The sequence below is a fragment of the Hippocampus comes genome, unplaced genomic scaffold (assembly GCF_001891065.2).
Source record: "Hippocampus comes isolate QL1 unplaced genomic scaffold, H_comes_QL1_v1.1 scaffold194, whole genome shotgun sequence".
Classification (NCBI taxonomy): Eukaryota; Metazoa; Chordata; class Actinopteri; order Syngnathiformes; family Syngnathidae; genus Hippocampus; species Hippocampus comes.
The window spans coordinates 1,289,855-1,314,452 of NW_017805828.1; the positions used below are offsets into that span (position 1 = coordinate 1,289,855).

At 45.9% G+C, this 24,598-nt stretch overlaps 1 protein-coding gene across 4 annotated transcripts in view; it reads right to left on the bottom strand.

Annotated features, from left to right (window-relative positions):
- fndc3a (fibronectin type III domain containing 3A) overlaps positions 1 to 24,598 on the bottom strand; it is a 44,441-nt gene that overhangs the window by 1,886 nt on the left and 17,957 nt on the right. For all 4 annotated transcript variants that reach the window (XM_019887329.1, XM_019887328.1, XM_019887327.1 and 1 more), the window contains 22 exons: positions 22,278 to 22,353; positions 12,861 to 12,937; positions 12,142 to 12,388; positions 11,257 to 11,547; positions 9,995 to 10,053; positions 8,665 to 8,807; positions 8,438 to 8,497; positions 8,225 to 8,363; positions 7,393 to 7,446; positions 7,021 to 7,145; positions 6,172 to 6,346; positions 5,359 to 5,445; positions 4,604 to 4,742; positions 4,469 to 4,537; positions 4,267 to 4,385; positions 2,782 to 2,887; positions 1,894 to 2,069; positions 1,587 to 1,700; positions 1,261 to 1,410; positions 713 to 1,068; positions 407 to 619; positions 2 to 168 (listed from right to left, as the gene is read on the bottom strand). In XM_019887329.1, coding sequence (XP_019742888.1) covers positions 2 to 168; positions 407 to 619; positions 713 to 1,068; positions 1,261 to 1,410; positions 1,587 to 1,700; positions 1,894 to 2,069; positions 2,782 to 2,887; positions 4,267 to 4,385; positions 4,469 to 4,537; positions 4,604 to 4,742; positions 5,359 to 5,445; positions 6,172 to 6,346; positions 7,021 to 7,145; positions 7,393 to 7,446; positions 8,225 to 8,363; positions 8,438 to 8,497; positions 8,665 to 8,807; positions 9,995 to 10,053; positions 11,257 to 11,547; positions 12,142 to 12,388; positions 12,861 to 12,937; positions 22,278 to 22,353 — 3,142 coding nt within the window. The remainder of the gene's footprint in view (position 1; positions 169 to 406; positions 620 to 712; positions 1,069 to 1,260; positions 1,411 to 1,586; positions 1,701 to 1,893; positions 2,070 to 2,781; positions 2,888 to 4,266; positions 4,386 to 4,468; positions 4,538 to 4,603; positions 4,743 to 5,358; positions 5,446 to 6,171; positions 6,347 to 7,020; positions 7,146 to 7,392; positions 7,447 to 8,224; positions 8,364 to 8,437; positions 8,498 to 8,664; positions 8,808 to 9,994; positions 10,054 to 11,256; positions 11,548 to 12,141; positions 12,389 to 12,860; positions 12,938 to 22,277; positions 22,354 to 24,598) is intronic.

The following is a 24,598-nucleotide window of genomic DNA, read 5'->3' on the forward strand; positions in this document are numbered from 1 at the left end:
CCTTTGAGGGGGGCCGGGGGAGAGCGCGGGGTGGTGAAGGTGTAAACAGCGGACAAGGGCCCCGAGCCCGCCTCGTTCAAGGCCTGGATGCGGAACGCGTACGAGGTAGACTCATTTAGCCTCTGCACTTTGTGGGTGTGGCAGGTTCCTTCATACAAGGAGATAAATCTGCAATGACAACAAGCATAAAGAGCATGAGAATGGCAACGCTCGCCGAAAACAGAATGCGCGGTCGTGGGGTACAGCTAAGGACTACATCTAAAGGATCGCAAGGTCGCCATCTTCTCGAATAAACCTGCAACCTGTTATTATTCATGGGGCGGAGGAGTCGAGACATTTCCTGAAAGTCACCTGGGAACCGTTTTAAGTCAATCTGTCGTGGTATGCGGCGTTACAACGGACAGACCTGCCACTCTTGTCCTCCATCTGCAGGTGATACTGGAGGGCGTCTGAGGCGGCGGCTTTGGCTGGACCGTCGCCCCACTTGAGCCTGAGGGTGTGGTGGCTGAAGGCCGTGCACTCCAGGCGGGGCGGCTGCGGGGGCAGGGGCTTGGTCTTCAGCTTAAAGGTGTGACTAAAGGGCCCCGCGCCCAAGCAGTTCAGGGCCTGGATTCGGATCCTGAAGGATAAAACACAGTCCCGATATTTTATTTCTGTGCAACCAATCCTCAATGGACAAAAAAAATACAGCCAGAGAGTAGAGGGTGTGTACCTGTAGCTGGTGTCGGGTTGCAGGTTCTGGATGACGTGCTTTGTGACGGGGCCGACCACGACGGGCTGGCGTTCGCCCAGGTCGATCAGGTAGGATGTGATCTCCGAGCCGTGGTCGCAGGGGGGGTCCCAGCAGATCCCCACGCAGGTGGATGGCGAGTAGAGAGGCGGCGGCGGTGGCCGGATGCATTCGTCCTCATCTTCCTCCTCCTCTTCCTCCTCCTCGTCAGGAACGCCAAACCTGGTGAGCTCAGACTCCTTCATCACGCAGATGTTGCCGACGGCGGCGGGGACCGAGCAGGGGGTCAGGCACAAGACCGCCTCGCTGAAAGGGCCCACGCCCGCCACGTTCAGAGCCTGGGAAGACGCGAAACCACTTTTGTCCACAAGATGGCGATACAATTTAAGGGAAGTTCTCAAAAGCTTTTCTTGCCGTTTGCCACGTCACGGTTTTCCACACAATTAAGCAACAACTTGCAATCATTTGGCACGGCACACCGATGAGCTCTCAGGTCCCAATTCTGTGCCATACATGTTCTCTCCTCGTACCTGTACCCTGCAAAAGTAATTGGTGGCGGGTAGCAGGCCCTTCATCTCGTGGCCGAGGGCTGCTCCGCTGTAGCAGACTTGCATGGAGCCCTCAGCGGCCCCCCACTCCAGACGAAACTCTGTCACCGGAGCCCCGTTGCAAGGTGGGGCCTGGAAGGGAGAAATGAGATTCAGTGGTCATCGGGCTCATTCGTAACGTCACCACAGAATGTCATCAAGGACACTTGAGTATGAAGTGGAAGAAGTTGTTGTGTGCCTTTTTATCAAAGATGCAGGGGCTTCTATTTGGTGGGGAAACACATTGGATGGTATTTGTGTGGCCTTACCTCCCAGCTGACTACAGCACAGCTGGGTGATTTGCACGTGATGGAAGGAGCTTTGCACTGCTCGGGGGCCCCGGGGCCGGTGGTGACATCATAGCGTTCAGAGAGAGGCCCAAACTGTTCCAAAAAAAAAAAATAAATGTTTTTTTTCAAATCATCATTTTAAATTTATCTGTATATAATTTTTTTTTTTTTAAAAACGCTTTACCCCTTCCACACCATGTAAACACCTTGCACCGACACCTTTTGAACCCATTGCAAATACATTCGACACACAAAATAAAAGGCAAGCATAAAATAAGTGTCTCACCCCGGCCTTGTTTCCAGCCTTGAGCCGGAAGCCGTAGGTCCTGCCGGGCATCAAGCCCCCCACGGAGCAGTCCAGCTCAGGACCCTGGTAGACCTCCCTGCTCTCCTCCGACTGCGGCCCGCTCAGCTCCACGCTGTAGCACGACACCGGGCTGCCGCCGTCCACCTGAGGCGCAGCTGGGGACAAATGAAATGGAAACATGATCAGTATAATAACAATAATAAGGTGAAATTGTAAACATTGACAGTGGAAGCCATTTTGTGGGCCGAAGGCAAACCAATTCATGAGACCCTCCGCAACCACATGAAAACATTTCCTCCAGTCCTCGAGTTTTCTTCGAGCCACTTTGTCCTGTTTTTGAAATCAGTTGCAATTCTCCAATACTGTTTTTTTTTGTTCCACTTCTCCAGTGAATAATATTTCGCTAACACCATAGATTTCGATTATTGTTTATCACCAACAATGAAGTGTGAATTTCAGAAAATCCCCCAATTTCCTGAGCCCTTCAAATCCTTCTTAGGGGTTTATGATCGCATATTTAAAACCGCACTGACAGCTGTGTCGTGCGGCAGCCTTCCTGAATCAAGTCTGCAAAAGCGCAGTGAAAAGGTGGGAGTGGGAGGGCAGTCAAAACAATCACAACAGATCAATTTTAAAGTGTGCGAATTAAGATTACCGCCGAACTGCTTTAAAAATCAAAGAACACTATTTAAAAAAAAAAAAAAATTCACCAGACTGTGAGGCAAAATGTGCCAATTATTATTATTATTATTATTATTATAATTACAAGACCACCATGCTGCCCCCTTCAGAGAGTTTCCAGAGCTTCATGCAACTGGTCAAGAAAGTGCGGACTATATCCCACGCTCCAAAAAGCAAACGACTCACCCCAGCGGAGCTGCAATTCGCGGGCTTTGGGCTTGCCTACCAATCGGGGGGGTTGGCAGGGCCCTGGGGGCACCGCGGGAGTCTGGACCTGCAGGGTCTCCGACAGCTTGCGTAGGGAAACAAGAAACAATTTGATGATAACAAATTCAAAATGCCAACCAACCTTTTTTTCAGCACTCGCACAGCAAATCATTAGCACGGGTTCAGGACACAGACTATTATTTTTTTGTGCTGCCACCCCCTCTACCCAAGACGAAATGCCATGGCAAACATGCAAGCGTGATGTCAGCCGCTTGCCACCGTGAGTCATGCTTCCTTGCAAGGCCACTCATGAATAAATGCACGCGCTACCGGCCGACGCACAAATTAACGAGGAGCATCTGCGTAGGAGACTAATTAAGGAAAAAAAAAGCCTGGGAGGTTTCATCAATTAGCAGACTTAGTCTTGATGATGAGTTGTCGCAGTACTCAACAAAAACAGGCTGAATTAATGGACATTTTCATGATGTTAGCTTCCTGGAAATACATTAAGATGAATGCTAATGCTGATCATACTTTCTTGCCTCGATTCACTGGAAGCAACAAATGTCGTCTCTGGAAATGTGTGGCTCGCAATTTCCCCTTACAGGTGTCTTTTCTGTGGAACTTCTTATCTGTTTATTGAACGGGACACTTACACAACCACAACAACAAAAGTCCGGCATGTCAGAATTTCTGTTCGTCTTGCCGCGTTGTGTGACACGTCCTATGTTGATTGGTTCTTTGGCATTGACCAATAGGAACACGGTGCCCTCCCTACTTCTGACGAGAGACTGGACATGGTGTACACAAGCACAATGTAAACTATTTAAAAAGTGACTTCCAAAAAAAAAAAAGTCAAGCATTCGTAGCATTTCAACTCATGCTACGTTTGCTAACTGCAAAGCTCATAGCTGATGAGCAAATGCCATGTCATTCAACCAATTTGTTACCTCAATTTCTTTTTGGATATTTTTTCCCCCCTCACCTTTTCTGAACATAGAAACAATGCAGATGCACCTATAATGCCTCCGTCAACATGACGACAGCTACTCGTCACGCCTCCCGACGGACCTGCGCCAATGGATTGAGTCTTGACGGAAGCACGCAAACATTGGCCGGGGTCTGGTCGAGGGCTGACTTATAGTTCGACATCTCGCCCGGTCCAAGACAATGATATTTATGTGGTAGTCTGCACCAATGTCGTGAACAACAGTAATGTGTAGTTTGAGAAGGCCAGACGTGTATACATTCACTACCATCTGGAGCTGCCAGACAGCTCAGCACAGATTAAAATAACACTGCCGTAAATCCCGTTTCAAGACTAAATTACAAACATGAAAACGCTAATAATAGCTGCCCCGACTTACACATCATCAAACCCTTTTTCCTCACTGCGGCGCCATTGAAATAAGCAGCTACGCAAACCCGGGAGAGTGAAAAGGTGTGCGTCTATGAATGACTCACCGGGCTCTGCCCCCCCTCGCTCATACAGTACACTCTCGTCTGGTAGGAGCAGCCGGGCTTGAGACCATCACACAGGTGCTCCGTGGCCGGGCCCGAATACACCAACTCCCACGACAAACCTGAGCATACATAAATAAGATGATGTGAAAACTTCCGAGTTGGAGCCCCACATCGCCACCAATAAAAAGGCTTTTTTACTCACCGCTTAAACCCTCCGACATCTCCGCAACATACTTGGTGACATCCGCTCCGCCATTTTCTTTAGGGGGCTCTAAAACAAAAAGGGCAAATGTGAATAGTGTCCGACTGGGTTCACATTTTGCCAAGCGATGCGCACCCCAGGCCAACTTGAAGCTGTTGGGCAGAACTTTGCCCTTGATGACGGGCTTGGAGGGATAGCTGGGTCTGTCCGGTTTGGTGATGAACTCCACCACCGGGCTGGGGTTACTCTTGCCTTCCGAGTTATACGCCGCCACCTGGACAGGACAGCAGGGTGGGAGTGAGGCATTGAGGCAAAGACGAGCGTAGGATTACGGAGCTCCTACTGTGAGGAGGTGAAGGCTTTCTCAACGTTAGCAATGAAGCGCATCGTGTTGTCAGGACAGCGCCAACCACATGCGGCACACTTGCAATTCAAACGAGCCCACCCAAGCAAGCGGGACGCATTGAAATGAAATGACGGGCTCATGCTAACGAGGAGCACAACAATGCGCTCGACTTCCCGGGACGCTAATAAAAACGGTGCTGTTGACAAGGTGGTGATGAGCAGCAGGCTAGCGGCAGGATGCTCCCGTTTAGTGGCCCGCTGCCACAAATGCTGGTAAACTGGGATGACTCACAAAGATGCCGCCGGGGGCATCGGCAGCTTCCATGCCCCGGGCTCACACCAAGCACCCAACCCCTCAAAAAACCCTTTCAGATTCACCTTTTGTCACACTCACCCATACTCATTCACTCTCACATGCTCCCTCACTCTCTTGTTGACAGACCTTTGCGCCGGCCTCGCTCTCTCCGCACGCACACGCTTCCAACGAGGGATCACCTGAGTCGCCCTTCCTCATCACCACTATGACGACCACACATCTCCCTTACCCGGAACTTGTACTTGGTGCTCCTGTGGAGGCTTCTGACGCAGCAGGAGAGCTCGTCGCCGTCGTAGCTGGGCTGAAAGCCGTAACCCTGCGGAGCGCGACAAGACAGCCGTCAGGGGAGACACGGCGGCCGGCTGAGTCTTTCAAGACAACAACACCGGTTAGACAAACGATTGGCGGGGTGCGACAGACTGGAAGGGAGCTGTAAGTGCGCGTTTCCAGCAAGTTGCTCCAAGCTGTAAATGTCATGGGAATTAATAAAAAAACAAATTAAAATTACCTTCCCTTTAGCGACAGTGCTAAATGAATTGCTTGAATGGTCAATAACACTTTTTTTCTTTTTTACAACTGCCCATTTTGATGGTTTGGACTGATACTATACCAACCTCTGATCCAAAATTCATCATACAATATTGTGCTTTTAAAGGCATTCTGACCAGAAACATTCGCGACAACATACGCTAACAAATGAGGCTAAACTCAGATGCTCCCTGATATGCGAATATCAAAACAGTCATTGTGTATCACTTTCAAAAACTTCCTTGACACCAATTTCTGTCGCGGTACCTTGGCTTATCAGTCCAAGAAAGCTTTGCTGCTATCTTGTGGGCGCTACAGGCAATTAAAAACCTTTTTTGTGCGAGCGCCAATTACTGACAATAGATTGAATTTGTTTTGTTTTTTTTTTTGTTTTTAAGAATGAATGAAAGGTTGCTGCGGGGTAGTACAAACGCCAACTAATTGGAAGAGGTAGCGATGGCACCCTGCCATGAAAAGCGACAAGCTGGCTGCATTGTTAAAAACGGCGTCGTACCGAGCCTTCCTCCTCCATCTCCAGGATGTAGCAGACGTCATCCTCCTTGGGCGAGCTGCTGGGGCGCAGCCACTTAAGTCTCAGCCAGGTGACGCCGGCCATCTCCAACTCGGGAGGGAAGGGCGACGACGGCACACTGCACGAGGTGAACAGCTCCACAGATTCACTGAACTCGCTGCAGAAATGAAAGAACGAGAGGGAGACGGGAAGGAAATGGGACAGTAGAACATGAGTCGTTTTCATCAAAATAAGCAGAAAAGGAGATTTTTAACATCATGCAGAGAAACGTCAAGAAGAAGAGTGACTGATTCTTTTTTTTTTTTTTTTTAAACAAAAACAAGACTGAAACACATGGATTTTGATGGCAAAATCTTATTCACAGCATGAAGATCTTTTCTGACCTACCGTGACACGCACTCCGTTTCTACCACACATACTGATACTCCGTTGGAAGTGCGAGGTGCCTAAACTTGTCCAACTCTAGTGTTGGCATTCATGAGCCGCAAAATCAACGTGGCGAGCTGAGATTAACCACCTATTCTTTATCTTCAACACAAAAGCTGTGCTGATTTCAAATCCAGAGTGCTGCAACGCCAACATCACAGGCATCTGTTTGGCATTAGAGTGGTTTGCAGTGTATGTCACCTACAAGCTGGATGACTCTCTCTTCCATGCCAATCCGATGACATAACAAGCCCGACAAATGCAAGCTGTACCATTTTTTTTGGGACATTTCCTAATCTGTACTTTGCTAACCAGAGTTGAATCAGAACTTTGAACAGTTTATTTTCTCTCTTTTGATGAATGAGATGAAGAAATGATGGAATCCACATAAGGAATATGACCTACCTGACACCCATATCATTTTTGGCCGCGAGGCGGAAGGAGTATCTGGAGGCTGGTGAAAGCTTGGCCACTCTGTACTGCTTCTGAGGTCCATAGTAGCACTGCTCAAATACGCCATTTCCCTTCCCCTACACAGCAAAAGGATTTTTTTTTCTATTACTAACAACTACAAGTGGGAGTAAGAAAGTAGCCTTGAGCTCAACTGTGACGTGAATGGACAAGGTGCACAGAAAATGGACGTTACCAAAAAAAAAAAAAAAAAAAAAAAAAAAAAAAAAAAAAAAAACCCAAGCCTTTGCTTTAACGAGAAACCATTTTCGCACTGCATTCATCAATGTGTGTTGCATTTGAACAGTTATTCTGAAACACGATTACCTCATCCCATTGAAGAATGTAGTTGTGGACCTTGGAACCGTTGTCGCAGGGAGCCTAAAGGAAAAACAAAAGCAAACAAACATGAGGATGGCACAAAGCACGTGTGACAAGCGTGGACAACAACGTTCCCTTGTGGCTCTTGCAGGCTTCTTGAGGTACAACGTAGCAGAAAAGACGCACCCAGCTGCGTGCAGCTTTTTTTTTTTTTTTAAAGTTGCTTTAATTAATCCGCTGAAGGTTTGCTGAGAACGCATGCTTGTTTTGTTTTTTTTTGTGCAAAGCCCGCAAACATACACACCGGCATGCACACACACTTGCTCTTTATAAACACGCTTGCAGATAGACATACACTGACACACGCGCACGTGTGCGCGCACAGACAGGCACACCTGGGAGGCCATCTTTACGAGCGCAGCCTTTTCCCGCTGGCTCAATGGGAACGTTAATTACAGAGGAACCCCACGAAATGGGGCCCCAACAACAACCGCAGGAGAGAGCTGCCGTTTCTCCATATGCTGTTCACTTGCTTCTGCAGCACATGGCCATCGTCTTCTTGTACACGAAGGACTTGGATTTGGATTTGGCAATACTCTGATCAGAATTGAGCATTTGAGTCCATCCATTTGCGCTGTTTAACAAGACTGAGCACTGAGTGGAGATTTAAATTGCTACATTCGGCTCAGCGCTACTGCTTTTGTGTTTTTTGACTACTTCTCGTGTTTGTCTACACAGAATTTGTTATAGAAAGTCAACCGAATTGGAAGCGGATGCCGCACATGTTTCAGTCCTGCCGCGGCGGTCCCCGCACCATTAAAATTGATCAACGTGGTACCTTCCACTGGAGTACGAGAGAGTTCTTGGTCCCGCTGGCTTTCTTGGGAGCACTGGGAGGTTCCGGCTCACAGCTTAGCGTGGTGAAGCTCACGGCTTCCGACGGGCTTCCCTGTAAACAGTTACACATGGCCTGGACCCTGAAGGCGGGGAGAGATCCAAAGACAGGTTAGCCAAAATGTTCGGCCATCTTCAAGACAGTCTTATGGCTGACCTGACGTGATAGTCTGTTGCTGGTCGAAGGTTCTCTAGAGTTGTACTTAGCTCCTCGCCACTGAAATGAAAATAAAATAAACCTGTCAGAATACAGTATGTGTGTAAAGGACCTTTGGCATGTTCAAAATAAACGTTTTTCCGAACCATACGTGAAAAAGAATTTTGGAATTCAGCGAGTCGTGAATTCTGGGCTGCCTCTGTATGAAGGGTGGTGACATCACTCACCAGTACATGCTCTTGTACTTGCCATCCTTGCCGCTAAATGAGACAGACACCTCATAGCTGAGGGCCCCCGTGGGGGTGCTGTCGTCCTCCGTTTTGGGTGCGCTCCAGCTCGCCTCGACCGCCCGGGCCTGGATGTCTGACACCTGCCACATGTACACCAACAGGAGCCATCGGTGAGAACGTGTTATCCGGCAGGCAGGTGTGTAAACAGCGTCTGTTACAAGTGTTCACAGCTGGATGAGCTTCAATTCACACCAGAAGTCAAAAGAATAATCCTCGGTATAATTTCAAATGTAAAATATGTGCCTTCGCTCAAGAAAGGCTGGGAAACAGCGGACTACACTTTGTAAGCGTGCGTACTGCAGTGCCCGGTAAGTACCACAGTCTATATATTGTAACGACGCCGTGAGGCCACCTTTCAGACTAGAATTTGAAGAGAGAAGCACTGTGACAGCCACACGATTGCATTCAGTCTCTTTTGAGGAGACTTAAAAATAGCCTGTGCTCCATCCACGGGGCCCATTGACAAAAGGCGGAGGAAGTGTATCAGGTCGAGTCCCTGAGCACCCCAGGGGGGGGCCCACCTTACTGCATTACACCTCACCGTTTCGCATCACGGTCCTTTAACCAAACCTGTGTGGCGGCAAAGAGGCGAAGAAAAGAGGAAAAAAAATCCCTCTTTGTATCCAGCCTGAGACTTGGGGGTTTATCTGGTCATTTTGAAATGGACTCCCTTTTGCTCCGTTTACAAGGAGCTCAGAGGTTTGTACTGCACATTTTATGAGGTCAAAGAAATTCTATTTCAGGGCTAATCCCCCATTCAGCACTAGCTAAAACAGTCATTTTCTCTTTTTAGTTTTGTTGCCCTGGAAGGACCCCCCGCCGCTAAGACTCTCTTGGAAAAACAAAAAAAAAAACAAACAAAAAGTCTTAAGTCATACGCTACTGTTCACACCAAGTTAACTGCTCGCGTCTTTCAAACTATGATGTAAAGAAAAACAGCAACAGTGTTTGAAAGAATCGGAGCATTTTGCCTCGACGATACGAGCAGCAAGTCATTTTCACATATTCATCTTAAAAGGAAACCCCTCATGTCGACACATCAGGGAGCAGGAAATTCCCACGAGTGTGCGCGTCAGCAGGTCGGACTCCATTAGTCGGGCGTCGGCGGGAATTCATTGCCGGTGTTAATAGGACGTTTAATGACGCCATGCATTTGCATCATTAGCCTTCTCTCGCGTACGTACTGCTGATGGTCACATAAAAACATGCAAATCCAAGCAAATTGAGGGCAGAGCAAAACATGAGGGAAGAGGGAGGGCATACGTACCACCGGTTTACTGATGGTGCTCAGCAGCGCTTGCAGGGCTTGTGTTGCTGCATCCAGCTCTGGGGACACAAAAAATATATATAAATGTACAAAAAAAAAAAAAAAAAAAATCTTTTTTGCTTCTGATTGCAATGGTCTTTTGGAAATACTGTGCAGTAAATCTGCAACTGTAAATCTTAAGTGTCTTGGGATCATGATTTGTCGATTTACACTTGAGACTACTAATCAAGGGCAATGTAAACACTCTTGGGGACATCAATCTATTTCATTTTTATTTTAGCCAATGCAAAAACACCAAACCCAAATAAAAATGGGTTCATAAATTGAGTGATGGATTTGTGTTGCGAAATGAGATGTGGGTCCATATTGCGATATATAGTGTTGCACAATTGAACAAGTACCTAAAACATTGACATCATTTTTATGATCGAAAGAAAGATTTTTTTTCACAAGGCACACCTTAAAATACCTCTGGCGCTTTCAACACACTGCAGACTATCTGAACACAACCCCCCAAAAAAAATCACAAGCATAAAAGGCTAATGATAATGAAATAAAGAGCTTGATCACGTGGATCTTCGCCCCGACGAGCTGCCAAATCGCAGCCTTGGAAAGTGGGTGGCAGTATTATGTAAATTAGTCGCACTCTCATGTTACCGTCACATTTTCAGTCAGTGGCAGCTCAGGGGATTGACTTCATTTCACAACTGCGAGATGGGCAGGCCCTCCACAGAAACAACTATTTGTGTACACGCAATTCAAGTCAATTTTCCATTATGTTTTTCCTCTAACCTTGCACAAACTGACGGTAATTTTCTGCGTGTGTACAAGCAGGCCAAGTTGCAACGTAATCTTAATGATTAATGAATGTAATCAAGAAAAATGTCGGCTGCCTCGTTGCTTGCACCCCTAATGAGGCTCTATTTTCAGCGCTTAAACACAACAAACTCCCAAACATCCGCAAACACCACAGTCGAATGTAAACCTTTCAAATCGCCTCATTTTTTTTATCCCCCCTCCCTCCGAGGGGCGGGCAGGAACAAAGTACAACTAGTCGCTTGAATATCTATATATATATATTAATCAATAATTATTGCATATAATTGACAGTAAAAGTCATTTTTCTGTTGTATTGTATATCTAGAGTCTAACTTTCACTTGAGTTGAATCAGTACTTCGACTTTTAACTTTTTTTTTTTTTCACAAAAAGTAAAGAGTGTGAGTCCTGTATTTTGGGTTGCCAGTGTCTTTATCTCACTGACCTTCAGCCTCTGCGTTTTTGCCCCGACCCGCTTGCTTGTCCAACACATGGCCGGCGGGCAGCTCGGCTTCGGGCCCTTTGCCTCCCACACCATTGTGGACGTCGGGCGTCGAGAGGCTGCTGCTCGTCTTCTGCGGCGAAGGGGGAGGACTGTCCTTTACCTGCCCTCCGCCACTGCCTCCCTGACGGTCCTTCAGCTTCCTTTGGAGGCGCTCGTGCGTTTTGCTCGTTCTGTCATCTCTATGGACAAATGCCTGGCGGCTGTGTTGGGTGTGGGAATCTGCAGAGTTGACTTAAAAAAAACAAACGAAACAACAAAAAAAAAAAAAAAACAGGCCAGTCACTATTTACATGCATGCTAACAATGCATGCATATTGATTACATTTTTCTCAAGTGTGTCGTCAGGGGGATCCTATATCGGGATTGGCATAGTACCGGGAGTGAATTGTACAGTATATTACATTCACTGGAGTGAATCGTATCTTATCCTGAACAGAGAATCGTATCTAAATCTGAGTGAATCATATCTGAATGCCTTGTAAATGGGAGATAATCGAATGCCTTATAAGTGGAGTTTATCGTATTGTAATTAGAGTGAACGTAATTAAAGTCAATGATGTCGTATCACATCAGACATGGAATGTTATGGTTTTGAAATAAACCGCACCTTAACTGTACTGAATCGTATCATATTTGGAGCAAATCGTATTGTTCGGTAAACCGTATCACCTCGCATGGCAACGAGAGAGAATTGGATCAAACATAAACGGAATCCTATCACAATTAGAGCGAATTGTATCAAAGTGTTGAATGTGATGTATGCGCCTCAGTGATGGAGCTGCACGCCCACATCCAGGCGAAGACCAAAACGGGGCGGCGTCTCACCTTGCTCTGAGTAGATGTGAGCCGGGTGATATTGGGAGATATACTGCGAGCCCATGTCGCCCACTCCGCCCACCATTCCCGTGTACAGCTGAGGGGGCGGGGGCATCATGGCCGGGTGCGGGATAAAGGCAGGCAGGTGGGCGTGGGGAGGCGGCGGAGCATGGTGGAGAGGTGAGTGGCCGCCCGGGTGGAAGTCGGGTTGCTGTGGCAACACCAGCACCCGCCGCACTCCGTTCTCCTCAATGATCTGAAAGGAGACGACGCGGTGTTAAAATGTGCACGATTGATTGGGCGAGTTGCAACGAATGACGCGGTTATTCAAGGTGTTGGTGGTTTTTGGACATCATGTAGTATTTGTCCGCATTCGCTGCCGAAAAAGTAGAAACCGAAATGTCTTTGTTCATCCACTTGCACACACTATTTTGATATCAAGCAAACAAATATCCTCCTGAACAACTTGCTAGTTGGCACTAGGATGGAAAACGTATCCAGTAATAGAGCTGGGCTTGTCAGGATAACTTTGATAACCGAGATGACATATTTTCATAGAAACTATCGCAATATCGTCAATTAAGCTGAGAATGATGTGATTGGACCTGATTTCCGATCACATGATCGGGATCGACACATCCCTACTTATTTTTTTGAACAGTTAAAATAAACCGGACAATTTCTCACAGGACACCAGATAAACTCACACTGATCTACAGGATGCTGACCTGTGAAATGTATCCAGGAGGCACATAGATTGGAGGCACTGAACCATTTGGAGACATCATGGGAACCTGAGCAGGACCTATAGAAAGGCAGAAGAAAAAGGCAACATCAAAGACCGAAAGACAATCACAGGCCTTTGTGTGCATTAAAAGCACAGGCGGCAAAGTCACAAGGGGATCTTTTTACAAATGCTTTCGCCATCATGATCAAATAGTTTTTATTGTTGCTTTTTCTTTGGCAACTTGGTACAAGGAGTACAATCATTGAGATTTTGACTCAATTTTGTGGCATTCCAGAAAGAGCACATCAGCGTGAACAGGCAACTGGTGCCGGTCGTCTGTTTCTTGAAGTTCTTGGCAAGTGTAGCGAATGTTTGCAAAACAAAACCAACAAAAAAAAGTTAGTGCATAAACAAGGAATGTAACAGTACAAAAAGAGCACCAAAGAGGACAACTGTTAGCCAGCTAGCATTAGCAGTGCTGTACACTGCTAGACCTCATTTATAAATGCAAAAAAACCCCAAACCCTCCCACCAAAAAAACAACTACGTGCCTCTGAATCGACGGGACACATGAACTGACTGCTTTGGTTTGTTAAAAAAAAAAAAAAATGCATGACCTTTTATCAGGGCCATGATTTTTTTCCCCCCCCATTTTATTCAAGGAGCGTGATGTCAATATTGTAATTATCATGACAAGCCTACATACAAATTCACAGATACAGCCAGGAGATTAAATAGCTCTTTCTTCTTTTTATATACCAGTGACGCAGATGAGTCAAACATATTTACTTTTCGACCACAACCGCCCCCCCCGCCAGCCAATTCCTGGCAAAACTGCGAGATGACCACTTAACCGAAGTGCTGAACAGACAACAAAGCTTCCTGCATGGCCGTGGCCCGAGTGCAGCAGCTTCGAGACAGCTCAGCAGAAAGCTAAGTTGTAGAGCGGGGTGAGAGAACCTCAGTGCCAAGTCGCACAGAAAGGCATAAACACTCGGGACCCGAGCGCACCACGTGTCATGCGAGAGGTCCAGAGAGTTCCAGCACATACTGACCTTCCGGTGACCCACTTGTGGGGGAGTTTGTTGTCTTCATTTTTTAGAGCTGGCGTATGCAGCGAGCAAACGGGCAACCAGACTGGCCCTGCAAGTCCAGAGGCTTGCCTTTGAAAGATCACTGCGAAGCCTCAGCACCACCTCCCCATTGATATGCTCACAATCATGGATCAAACTCCACCTTAAGAGGCTTGTATGGTTTGGGCCCATCTTAAGCAGTATACAAGATGATCTTGCGTTATGTGACAATTGCGTCCTCCCAACGATGAATGCTCCGGTAGACTCTGTCGTATATTTGCTTCCTCCCCGTCCGTGAACTGCCCCTGGACTATATTTGAATCTTAAAATGTATCGTGGTCCAAACTTGTTAAAACCCATGTGGGCTCAACTGCCATAATCATGAACGTGAAGCATTCAAGGAGGCACTTAGTGCCTAACCGTTTCACTCATTCAATATTAGTTTAATGATAAACAAGCACGGGACAGAGTGACAAAGGTCCAGAGTTCAATGAAGCCATCACAGCAGAAATGCACATGGACAAAAAAAAAAAAAAAGTTAATGTCTGCCTGTAATATGTGACATTATGAACCATTAAGTTGTGTAAAACTGGAAGTGTCATTGTCAGTAATGTTACAAACAAAAGGCATCACCCCCTCCCCCCCCCAAAAACAAAAACAAAAACAAAACAAAAAAATGAGTGGTGTTCCACACACACAAAGTGGGGTCCTGGTCGAAACGACAACAACGAAAGACAATTGCAACCGACAAACTAACAACAATGAAAGATGACTACGACTGATGATCATGGCAGAGGACTGCCATGATCGACAATGGCAGATGACTGACATAGTTAACTACAAGTGACAACAGCTGACTAAGTCAAGGTGAACTGCGGCTGATAGCTGTTGAATATGGTACACTAGCGACAACAACAGAATCGGTGGCCGACAACGACATACGCGACAATCATGGCGGATGATCACGACAATTGACTATCACAAATTATTATGGCAGACAAGCGACGACCAAGACGGTTGACCACCTGACAACTGGCAGGCTGATGAAAGCCGACCATCAACAGCGGCAGTTGACAATGACGGATATGACCCAAGACTGTGATGATTGACTGGGACTAACTGTGGCAGATGACGACGAATGGCTACGGAGACTCTCAAGATCAGAGGGCAGAGCACGGCATGACTACGACGAATGACTATGGCAGACAACTGATTACCAATACAGTCAACCATGACAGCACACCACGACCAAAAGGTCGACGATGACCGATGACGGTTGACTATGGCAGACGACTGTAGACCACGTGGATCAGCTGTTGGCACTGACTGGCGGTAGGACTGACGATCATGGCAGACAACCACGACTTACTATTTACACCAGACGATTATGGCTGACAGATCACTTCAAAATCGAATTTTTGTTTTTTCATTACAGTGTAAGTTATGTGGAATCCCTTCTCTCAAAACATGAAAGTTAAACATCATCACACCTGATTATGTCATGTGGGTACGTGTTGAACGACCGGCTAAGAAGCGTAAGCTGACGAGACACTTGTCTGACAGTTGGGGAGAGCTTTTTGAGCCCCTTCTTGCAGCGTGCTAAGCCAGCCTGAGTGAAAGGTGAACCCCCCCCCCCCCCCAAAAAAAAACGACTGCTTAAGAACACACAGCGAGGACGGTGAAAATCTCCATGAGGGATCCTGACCGCATGCAGCCTGAATGAAAGCGGTTATACTGACTCAGCTCTTATTGAAATCACATCACAGAGTAGTTTTGTTGTTTTTTTTTATTTATTTATTTATTTTATTGACCAATAGATGGCGCTCTGTGGTGCACCTTCCTGAGGACTGATGAGAACATTCAAATTAGCTGATGCTGGATAAACACGATGTACAGTTTATGACAAACGGCTTTCTATATGACTCTGTTCGATCAGCACAGAATGGCGGCTTAATGGCAGGCCGCATTTGTTTAAGCTAACAAACATGGTGGGAGGAGAAGGTGGGAGGTACTTGCTTTGCATCAGTCTGACGCACGGCTTCTGACAGATCAGACAGAAAGGAACACCCCCCGCCACACCATCCTTCCCTCCCCCCCTAAATCAACTGGAACATTGGCTGCGCTGACGTGGCTGTAGAGTGCCAGGCTTCCAGCGAAGGGGAGAATAAAAACCCATTCGTCCACCCCCACAAAAGCGCAGACTGACACCGAGCCGAGATGAGTAGCCGTTTGACCTGTGGGAGACGAACGGGTTCAGGCGACTCCTAAAGCTTTCCCCTCCAACCTTCCGAGTGTGAGCTGGGTACAGAGAGAATTTTGAAACAGTTTAACTGATTTCGAAAATGCTTGCTCTCTTCCCCAGTGGCTTGATAGAAGTCAGAAGCGGCATTGACCAGGATTCTCAAGAGCCTTTCATCAAGGAGTCAGCATCTAGCAGACTGAAATATTCCGTGAAAATGGTGCTGACTCAAATCACTCAATTACATGGGGGAGGGGGGGGGGGCACGATTTATTGCGCTTGAAGAGGGCAACATCAAAAAAGGTGTCGAGATTTCACCTAATATCGCCATAAAGACTCAAGCGAGGGTGCTTATTAATCACGGTTAATAAATTGACTTAGTACGCACATTAAAAAAAAAAAAGCAGGGAGAACGCAGACAAATGAACTAATAGTGGTTATTAATTGCAAAGTACTAGATAAAACCATTAAGCATGAGACTTTCAATGAAAAAAAAACCAAAAACAGTACCAATTAGAAGTAAGCACTTCCTCATTGAATCTTAATTCTGGCAGTAACTAGGGGAGCGGGAGGGGGTGGGGGGTAGGAAAAGTAGGAACCATGCCAGAGTCCCCCCAATTCCAAGCTGTTTTAGAGGATTTGGACTCATCTGTTACATCCTACAAACTATTGTGTTTTGTCCCAACCCCATCAAGACGGCGTAGAGACTCTTCCTTCACCAGAGCAAAAGTTCATTTCTACCTTTCGCCATTCTATGATCATTGACGGGAGAGTGTGGGTTGGTTTCGGATCAAATGCAGAGATAATTAGCGGTTTGAGAAAAGAAACATGCCAAGCAGAACATGGACTTTGAGATATATATATATATATATATATATTTTTTTTTTTCATACAAAAAAAATTAAAAATGTGAGAAACCCTCTTGCCTACAAATACTGTCTCAGTGCGAGGTTCCTAAATTTTTCTATTCATCGCATCTCGCCGCCAGAAAAGACAATTCGATACGAGATACTCGATTCTTGATACATTTTAAAATGAAACGTTTCAATTCGGTGATTCGATGCACTCGCATCTCTCAAAACAACTCGTTTCCCGGTTCAAATCCACACCCTTGGTTAAGATAACTAATTTACTTGTTTAAAAATTGAAAAAGAAAAAAAAAAAAACACGGGAGGTCCACCAGCTGACAGTGATGCGATACGTCGTCGTCAACAATGTAGTGTGCTATACAAAAATCCCTATACACAATAGTAACTCTAACTCGTCAGTAGGGAATGAGTGGATAATTGGGAAGACAGACTTTGTCTGCGATGTTTTCCAGAGGCTCCTGCAGTCTTGCCAGCGTGGATGACGTTAACAGTAACCTTCATGCTTGTGCGTATTACAGAGCAGGAGCGCTCGAAGCCAGACGGCACCACAATGAGAGGAAGGCCATTGCCATAGGGACCAGGTCCCCCGTCCCCCCTCCCATCACATTTGTTGTTGCTGTTTACAAGCCCACACAAAAATAAAGGTGGACATTCCTTGAAGACTAAACTTAGATGTTTAAACATGATCAGTTTCTTCACCGTTTCTGCCTCCCCCGGAGCAGTGGGAGAATGAGTCACAAGCTCAGTCATCCTTGGAGCCGCTCGCCGAGTTAGCTGTGAATGAACGTGAGCACCTTCTTGAAATTGAAGGCGGGAGATGTGGCTCGCATAAAAATAACGCGCTAATGTGCCCATTTTGATGTTTGCGGGGCCAATTACCTGAACCGTATGCAACGTGTCGAGCTCGGGTGAGCATGCAAGGCGTGAAGGGATACGTGCCGGCATGTTACATCTCCGCCGTAACTGAAAACGTGTGCGACCCTGACAGCGTAGGCCATCTCATGCAATCGGGCTGCAGGTATTTAACATCTTTAGAATCAAATATTCTACCAGTACAGGATTCAGCGGATAAAATGTGATTCTGAATTACTAAACTAAATGCTGTGATCTCAGGTAGCTGCTAGCTGATAACTGGCATTCCATTGGCCAGTCTGTGCCACGACATTAGTTGTGGCCCAAGCCGAAAAGAAAAGACAACAACACCGTGTATGTTCTTTTTTGCTATGCATTTTTTAATCTTTGTGAAAGAGAGTGATGTGGGCTCGGGACTTGAAATTGCTCAGAAGGAAGGCCTAAAACAATGAAACAAATGGCAGTTCGGAGTAATTGTGCTGCAAGAGCAGCTGCTTACATTGACTCAACCAGACGAGAGTTAATTGACATGCTGGTACATCTCATAAAAATGCAAAACGGCACCCGGAATGGCGGTGTCAGATATGCCGAGGCCTGGGACGATTCAAATCGGGGTGAGGGAGAGGGTGGGGGGTGATGTCTGTTACGCAACCAGTGGAGAGGTAGAAAAATATACCTGCACAACCAGAGTGTTTTTCAGGATGCAGATTTAAAACAACAAAAGAGATTAGAATAAGTATGTATGCCCCCCCCCAAAAAAAAAACCTAACATTTTTTTCACATTTTAATTGCATGCTCAGGGGTGGCCACAGGACTGAATTTGATTTCAAAGCAGTGGCCACACCCCTTAAAAGCACACATTCACACAAATACTGTAATTACGCTTTATAAAACCCATCTATCTATTCATTCTTTGAACTGTTTAGCCTCTCTTGGTTTTATATATTGGCATAGCTTTTGTGATGTCTTTTAAACAATACAGTTCTCTATTTCTGAATGAACAATGTAAACAAAAGTTTGTTTTTGTTGGAAGCTGGAAAAGATTTATGCCATTACAATTCATTTTAATAAGGAAAACTGATTTTTCATACGAGTACATTTTGTTCCATGCCTGGTCACGGAACAATTTAAATCTCATAAAATCAAGGAATCATTGGGTTTAATTTGTTGGATTAACGTGACGTTTAAAATCAAGCAATAGTAAGGATACGTCGTCAAAATCCGTTGAGGCTACGAAAAAAAAAAAAAAAGAATGATTACACAGATTAAAAGGGCTTGGGCGGACTCCGCGGATGTTTCTGAGAGATTGGCTGCACACTTGCATCACACACTCAACAGCGTATGGCTGGCTGCTCTCTTTCAGCCACTGGGGGACCGCTTCAAATCTCTCCGACGGAAAACAGACTCGGCGCATCTGCAGCGCCATCAGGACCCATACCAAGTGTCTCGCTGCTTTGGCACCAGAGTGAACAGACGCGCGCACACACATACATAAGTGTCTGACAAAGTGGGTAGGATGAGGACACGGACCCAATCGGATAGGACGCCACACCTCTATATCAGGCTTGACAGCGCCAAAAGAGGCTGCAGCCATGAATTGGCAGCTATGAGCCTGACTAAACATTAATCCGGGTGGTGTGAAAGACAGCCTGATTAGTAAGTGGCTCAGAGGAACCCAAATATTGTAATGACAAGGACTGCGCACAAATTGGTGGTGATTCGAATGGGTGCGGGAAAGCGATTGATGAACTATAATTTTTGCACTCTGATCAGATTGAGTCTTGGGATATTGTTGTGGTCAGACTTGAATGGAATGGCGAGCTCAGTGTACGTGACCAAAGTATGCGGGGGAGTGTGCATTGGCAGTTTTGGAGCGTGCTACCTTCGAGCTAGATGACGTCTGGGAATATTTAGCCAGTTAATGAGCACCAAATAAAATGCCAAAGACTACGGTCAACTTAACCCGTCGCGGCAGTGCAACTATGCCTCTTTCATTAATCCGCTGTCAGCTTCTTACTCCTCTTGTCACTCAGGGTAAGAAATGTAAGGAGTTTGCGCTAGAGATACGTTTCCCCAACTAGCCCTAGCTAGCAAGCGTGCAGCTGGTCCACAGCAACAAAGGTCCGCCTAAAGCACCAAGTAACTCGCTACCATCAACACAAACACCGAATGTAGATTTAGGACATGCATTAAGCAAGCACACTTTACCTCTTGTAAAACGTAACATTTAAAAGCTCTCCAAAGCCAAAACTATTTCAAGTTAATTAAAGGAAAAAAACATCCAACCATTTCCTACCTTGTCTGTATCTATGATCTCAATACATGGGGAGCAACATAATTTAAGGACAGTGCGTTATAAAACGTTACATTTCAATTCCCTTTGTATCAGAAGCAAAAACAGTTCCCTGACTGAAAGTCATTTTCTTGACACCGCTACTCATATGGCTGCATCTTTATGGCGCGGTATCAACTATAGGACCCGCGTATCGTGCAACCCTAGTGAGGACACGCCAAAACAAACCAAGCAAACAGAAGCCCATGCACGCATGCACAAACACACACTCGCTTCTTCTGCTTTCCTGCGACGCAAGCGGTGAGTCATCCTTCTATTCGCGTCACAAAGATGAGTGCACCCTGTGACAGACCAGTTAGTAGCAGCCACACTGATCTACAGTAGGCACTCTTCAGCCGCCGCCCCCCCCCTCCAAACCCCCCCCCCCTTCTCTGAAAGAGACACTATGTATGCTCAGCCCCTATTAGGACGCTTTATGCAGCTCGTAATGGGCGGCTAGTGCACCACCGGCACAGTCGGTCGGGCATGGAGGGAGAGAAGCGAAGCACAGATTTTTTTTTTTTTTTGGCTTCCTCCGCGTCATTTTAGACCACTGCCTCAAGTCCTTTGTCATCCAAACATGGCATGCCTGGGGCCTGTTGTACAAGCTTTTGGTCTCATCTTTATTCATTTGTGTCACAAGGTATTGGCGAAGGCTACGCACAAGAGAAGAAATAGCATTGTCGGTCGACAATGACATACGAGGCACTGATCCGGAAGGTTCCCAAAGCGGGTGCCAACCAAGTCATCAAACGCAAGCTGCAGCTGATGCATCTATTACATAGCGATCCCACAAAAAAAAAAGTCATATCAGAAGATAAACATCCACTTTGGCCATTTACACAGAACCCAGTAAGGCAGGATCTTGACACCGCAAATTGCTTTTTACACAATAGGACGGAAAAGTGTGTCGGGAGTTAACCTTCACATTTGTGTCCCAGTATGGCCGAATAGCCTTACATACAGGTGTCGGGTCACTTTTAATACTGCTATTACCTCCGCTGGTCGAAAACTGTCCGGTTGACTACCCACATTCTGTGTAGGTAGCATTAATACACCTCATTGATGTATTCAATGATAAATGATAAACAATGCACCGTCAAAACTGTGAATGGCACCAGCACATTGCCGGGCGGATGAAACTGACTCAGTTGGTGTCCGCCTTGTTGATTCCATTTTCAGAGAACAGTGTGACGGTAGAGGTCACAAAAGTTGCCGTTTTTCTGCCTTATTTTAAGGCCCAGTAGTTGTTCATAAAAAAAGGGAGGGATGAATCAAGTCACTGCGGCAATTTTTACACCTTCTCAGGTCGCATCAGATTCAATGCTGGGATAAAATTGCACAGCAAAAATTGGGCTTGAAAAAAAAAAAAAAATACTGAGATGTGGAATACTAATTCGTGTCAGTGAAACTGCTCATTTCTTATGGGAAACTTACTCATACTAATACCTGTAATCGAGAGTAGAGATGCAACAATTAATCAATTACCCAATTAATCGATATTATTTTTGGTCATCGATGAATTGTTTATAGATTTTTTTTTTTTAATTTCAAATTTAAGGTCCTCAACAGAATTTTTTTTTCAATTTCTCCAGTCTTTCATGAAAGCAGATTATCTTTATGCTGAATCAAAATAAAACATTTGCTTTCACTTTGGAAAACAACGATCAACATTTTTGAAATAATGTCCTGTTTTTGAAGAAAGGGATGGATCCGAAAACATCTTTTTAATCTGAGTGATTGATAGATTATTAAAAGAACAGTGAGTTGTAGCCCTATTTTGAAGTTTCAAAAAAATGCTTGACGCAAGTAAAATATTTAAAAGAAAAAGTGCCTGGTTATAAGAATTATCCTGCCAGACAAAGAACAAGCAGACCTCGTCTTGATTCGAGATATTTAACCTTGGTTAGACATTTCTGTGCGAATGCCATTGGCGTAAAAAAACGCCTTGTTCTCCGCGGTGTCAATTGTGCAGGATTGCTGTGTGAAAATGGATCACTTCAAAGATAAAAACCCTCATTACGGATACACACTTGTACAGCGCATCGCTTACCTGTGATACACTGATACTGACCATCCTCTCGTCGAATAGTGAAGGCCTCACCTGGGTTTACCTGCACCAGGATTACCTGTGAGATGGGGTGGATGGGGGGGGGGGGGGGTAGAAAAAAAAAAGAAAAGCATTCAGCTCAACGGCAAAGAAAAACACCCCGGCTCACCCTTTTGCCACTGCTCACAAAGCAAGACCTGTTTGACGTCCAGAAACATGGAAATTTACTTGTAAAAGCGAGTGTATTAGAGCAAGCAGGCAGAAGCTCCTTCCACAACATGCTGGGGGAAAAAAAAAAAGTACAGCTGTGCCTTGACTTATAACTGGTTTTATAAAGTGTAATTACAGTACATATGGTAGGATTTGTCTGCTGCATGTGCGACCTGAAGGGCCGCGGCTTAGCGTGAGTAACATCAGGAGCTCGAGTCGGTTGTACGAGCAAGCTTCTTGGGGAGAGTTTTGGCCTACGGCAGCAAACTTGCGAGTGCGATTTTGTATTTGTTCCCTTCACGAAACGTCGGATGCTCTCCTTGCCCACATGCGAGTGCATGAGCGTATATCGCCCCCACCTTCACTTCAACCGTTGGCTCAACTAACTCCAATTTTGGAAAAAAAAAAAAGTGAACAAATCAACCAGACGATAGCTGATGCCACGTAAAACACTTAAAGGCACTCTAAGTCAAGGTACGCTCACACATCTGCTACCAGGCAACCAATACATTCCCTCAAAGGTGGCAAATCAAAGTACCACATGGAGGACTTGGGAGTTCCAAACAGTTGAAGTGAGTCATCTCTTCAACAAATTAGCTCTCATAAAGTGCTGAGAGTTATTTAACAGAGTGCAGAGGTAAACAAACAGTCCATTTCCTGACACTGAACAAGCCAGAATACAGCCGTGCTTTTTTTTTTTCTTTAGTATTTATTGATGGAACTCTCACATCACATGGTTGGTCCTTTAACTACATTCGATCTAAAATCTTTGCCAATGAAATTCCCCTCGTGAACTCTCACTAAGGCGTCTTTGTGCCACGGATGGATAAATGATGCGCAAACCAATCAAAGCCGCCATTCAGGCAAGCTGTTAAAGTGAGCTTGCAACAGCCAATTCTACATTTGCCGACTCCCACGTCATTCACCAGACCAGGCCCGACCTTTTAAAGCCAGAAACATTCAAAGTCACAGATAGGATAGCGTGGCAAGGTCGCAATTGGACAACATCAATACCCGCACTTTAGATTTTGATGATTAGTAATGCAAAATCAATTTTTACTTCTTCGATTCTTCCATGGGATGATCGCTAGAATAATCAAGTTTATAAATTTGATATCTGACCCCAAAGCACTGATATTATTCCAAACTCACCTTACCCTTAAAATGGCTTCTAGATTATTACATTTCAGCGGGTCAAAAACACACACTGGTGGTCAAGACCCCAGAACTTTCACTCATCATCCTGGAAAAACTCTTCCCCAATATACCAAGTTTCAAAGTAACACATGAGAGATGTCGAATTTGATATCTGACCCCAAAGCACTGATATTATTCCAAACTCACCTTACCCTTAAAATGGCTTCTAGATTATTACATTTCAGCGGGTCAAAAACACACACTGGTGGTCAAGACCCCAGAACTTTCACTCATCATCCTGGAAAAACTCTTCCCCAATATACCAAGTTTCAAAGTAACACATGAGAGATGTCGATTCGTCATCATTCAATATGCCCAAAATTTTCTACAAATAGTGGAGAATCGGTTGCCCCCACCCACAAATTTGAATTGGTCAAATAGTGAGCGATCTGTGAACTTTGAATATGTTATTGGTCACAAGGGAGTTGAAGCCTATCCCAGTTGACGTCAAGAGACTTCACTGTGGATTGGTCGCCAGTCAATCATAGGGCATACATAGTCAGACAGCACTGTCGGGCCGGGGAAGGCGAAAAGCTTTTTTGGGTTACCTCACTCTTGTGGAAGACGTTATCGTAGAAGCGACAGTCCCCCAGCACGGGGCTCAGGCGGCGGTTCTCGTGCTGCTCGTGTGAATCATCAACCTCCATTGCCAACGCTGCTTCCCGTTCATGTGCTCAGCAGTGACGGGGAAAGAGACCTCTCACTGCCCCCCCACCCCCAACACACACACACACACAGACCGTCTGGGAGGTTCATACACACCCACACGTCAGCAAGGAGGAGGGGGGGCTTCAGGGGGAGGTAGGCGAGCGATGAAGGAAGGTCTAATTGAGTCAAAAGTGGGCAGGCGCGCCCCAGTCAGGTGGCGTCGGCCTGAGGAAATCTACGGTGACCCCCCCCCCAAAAACAAAGCTGCT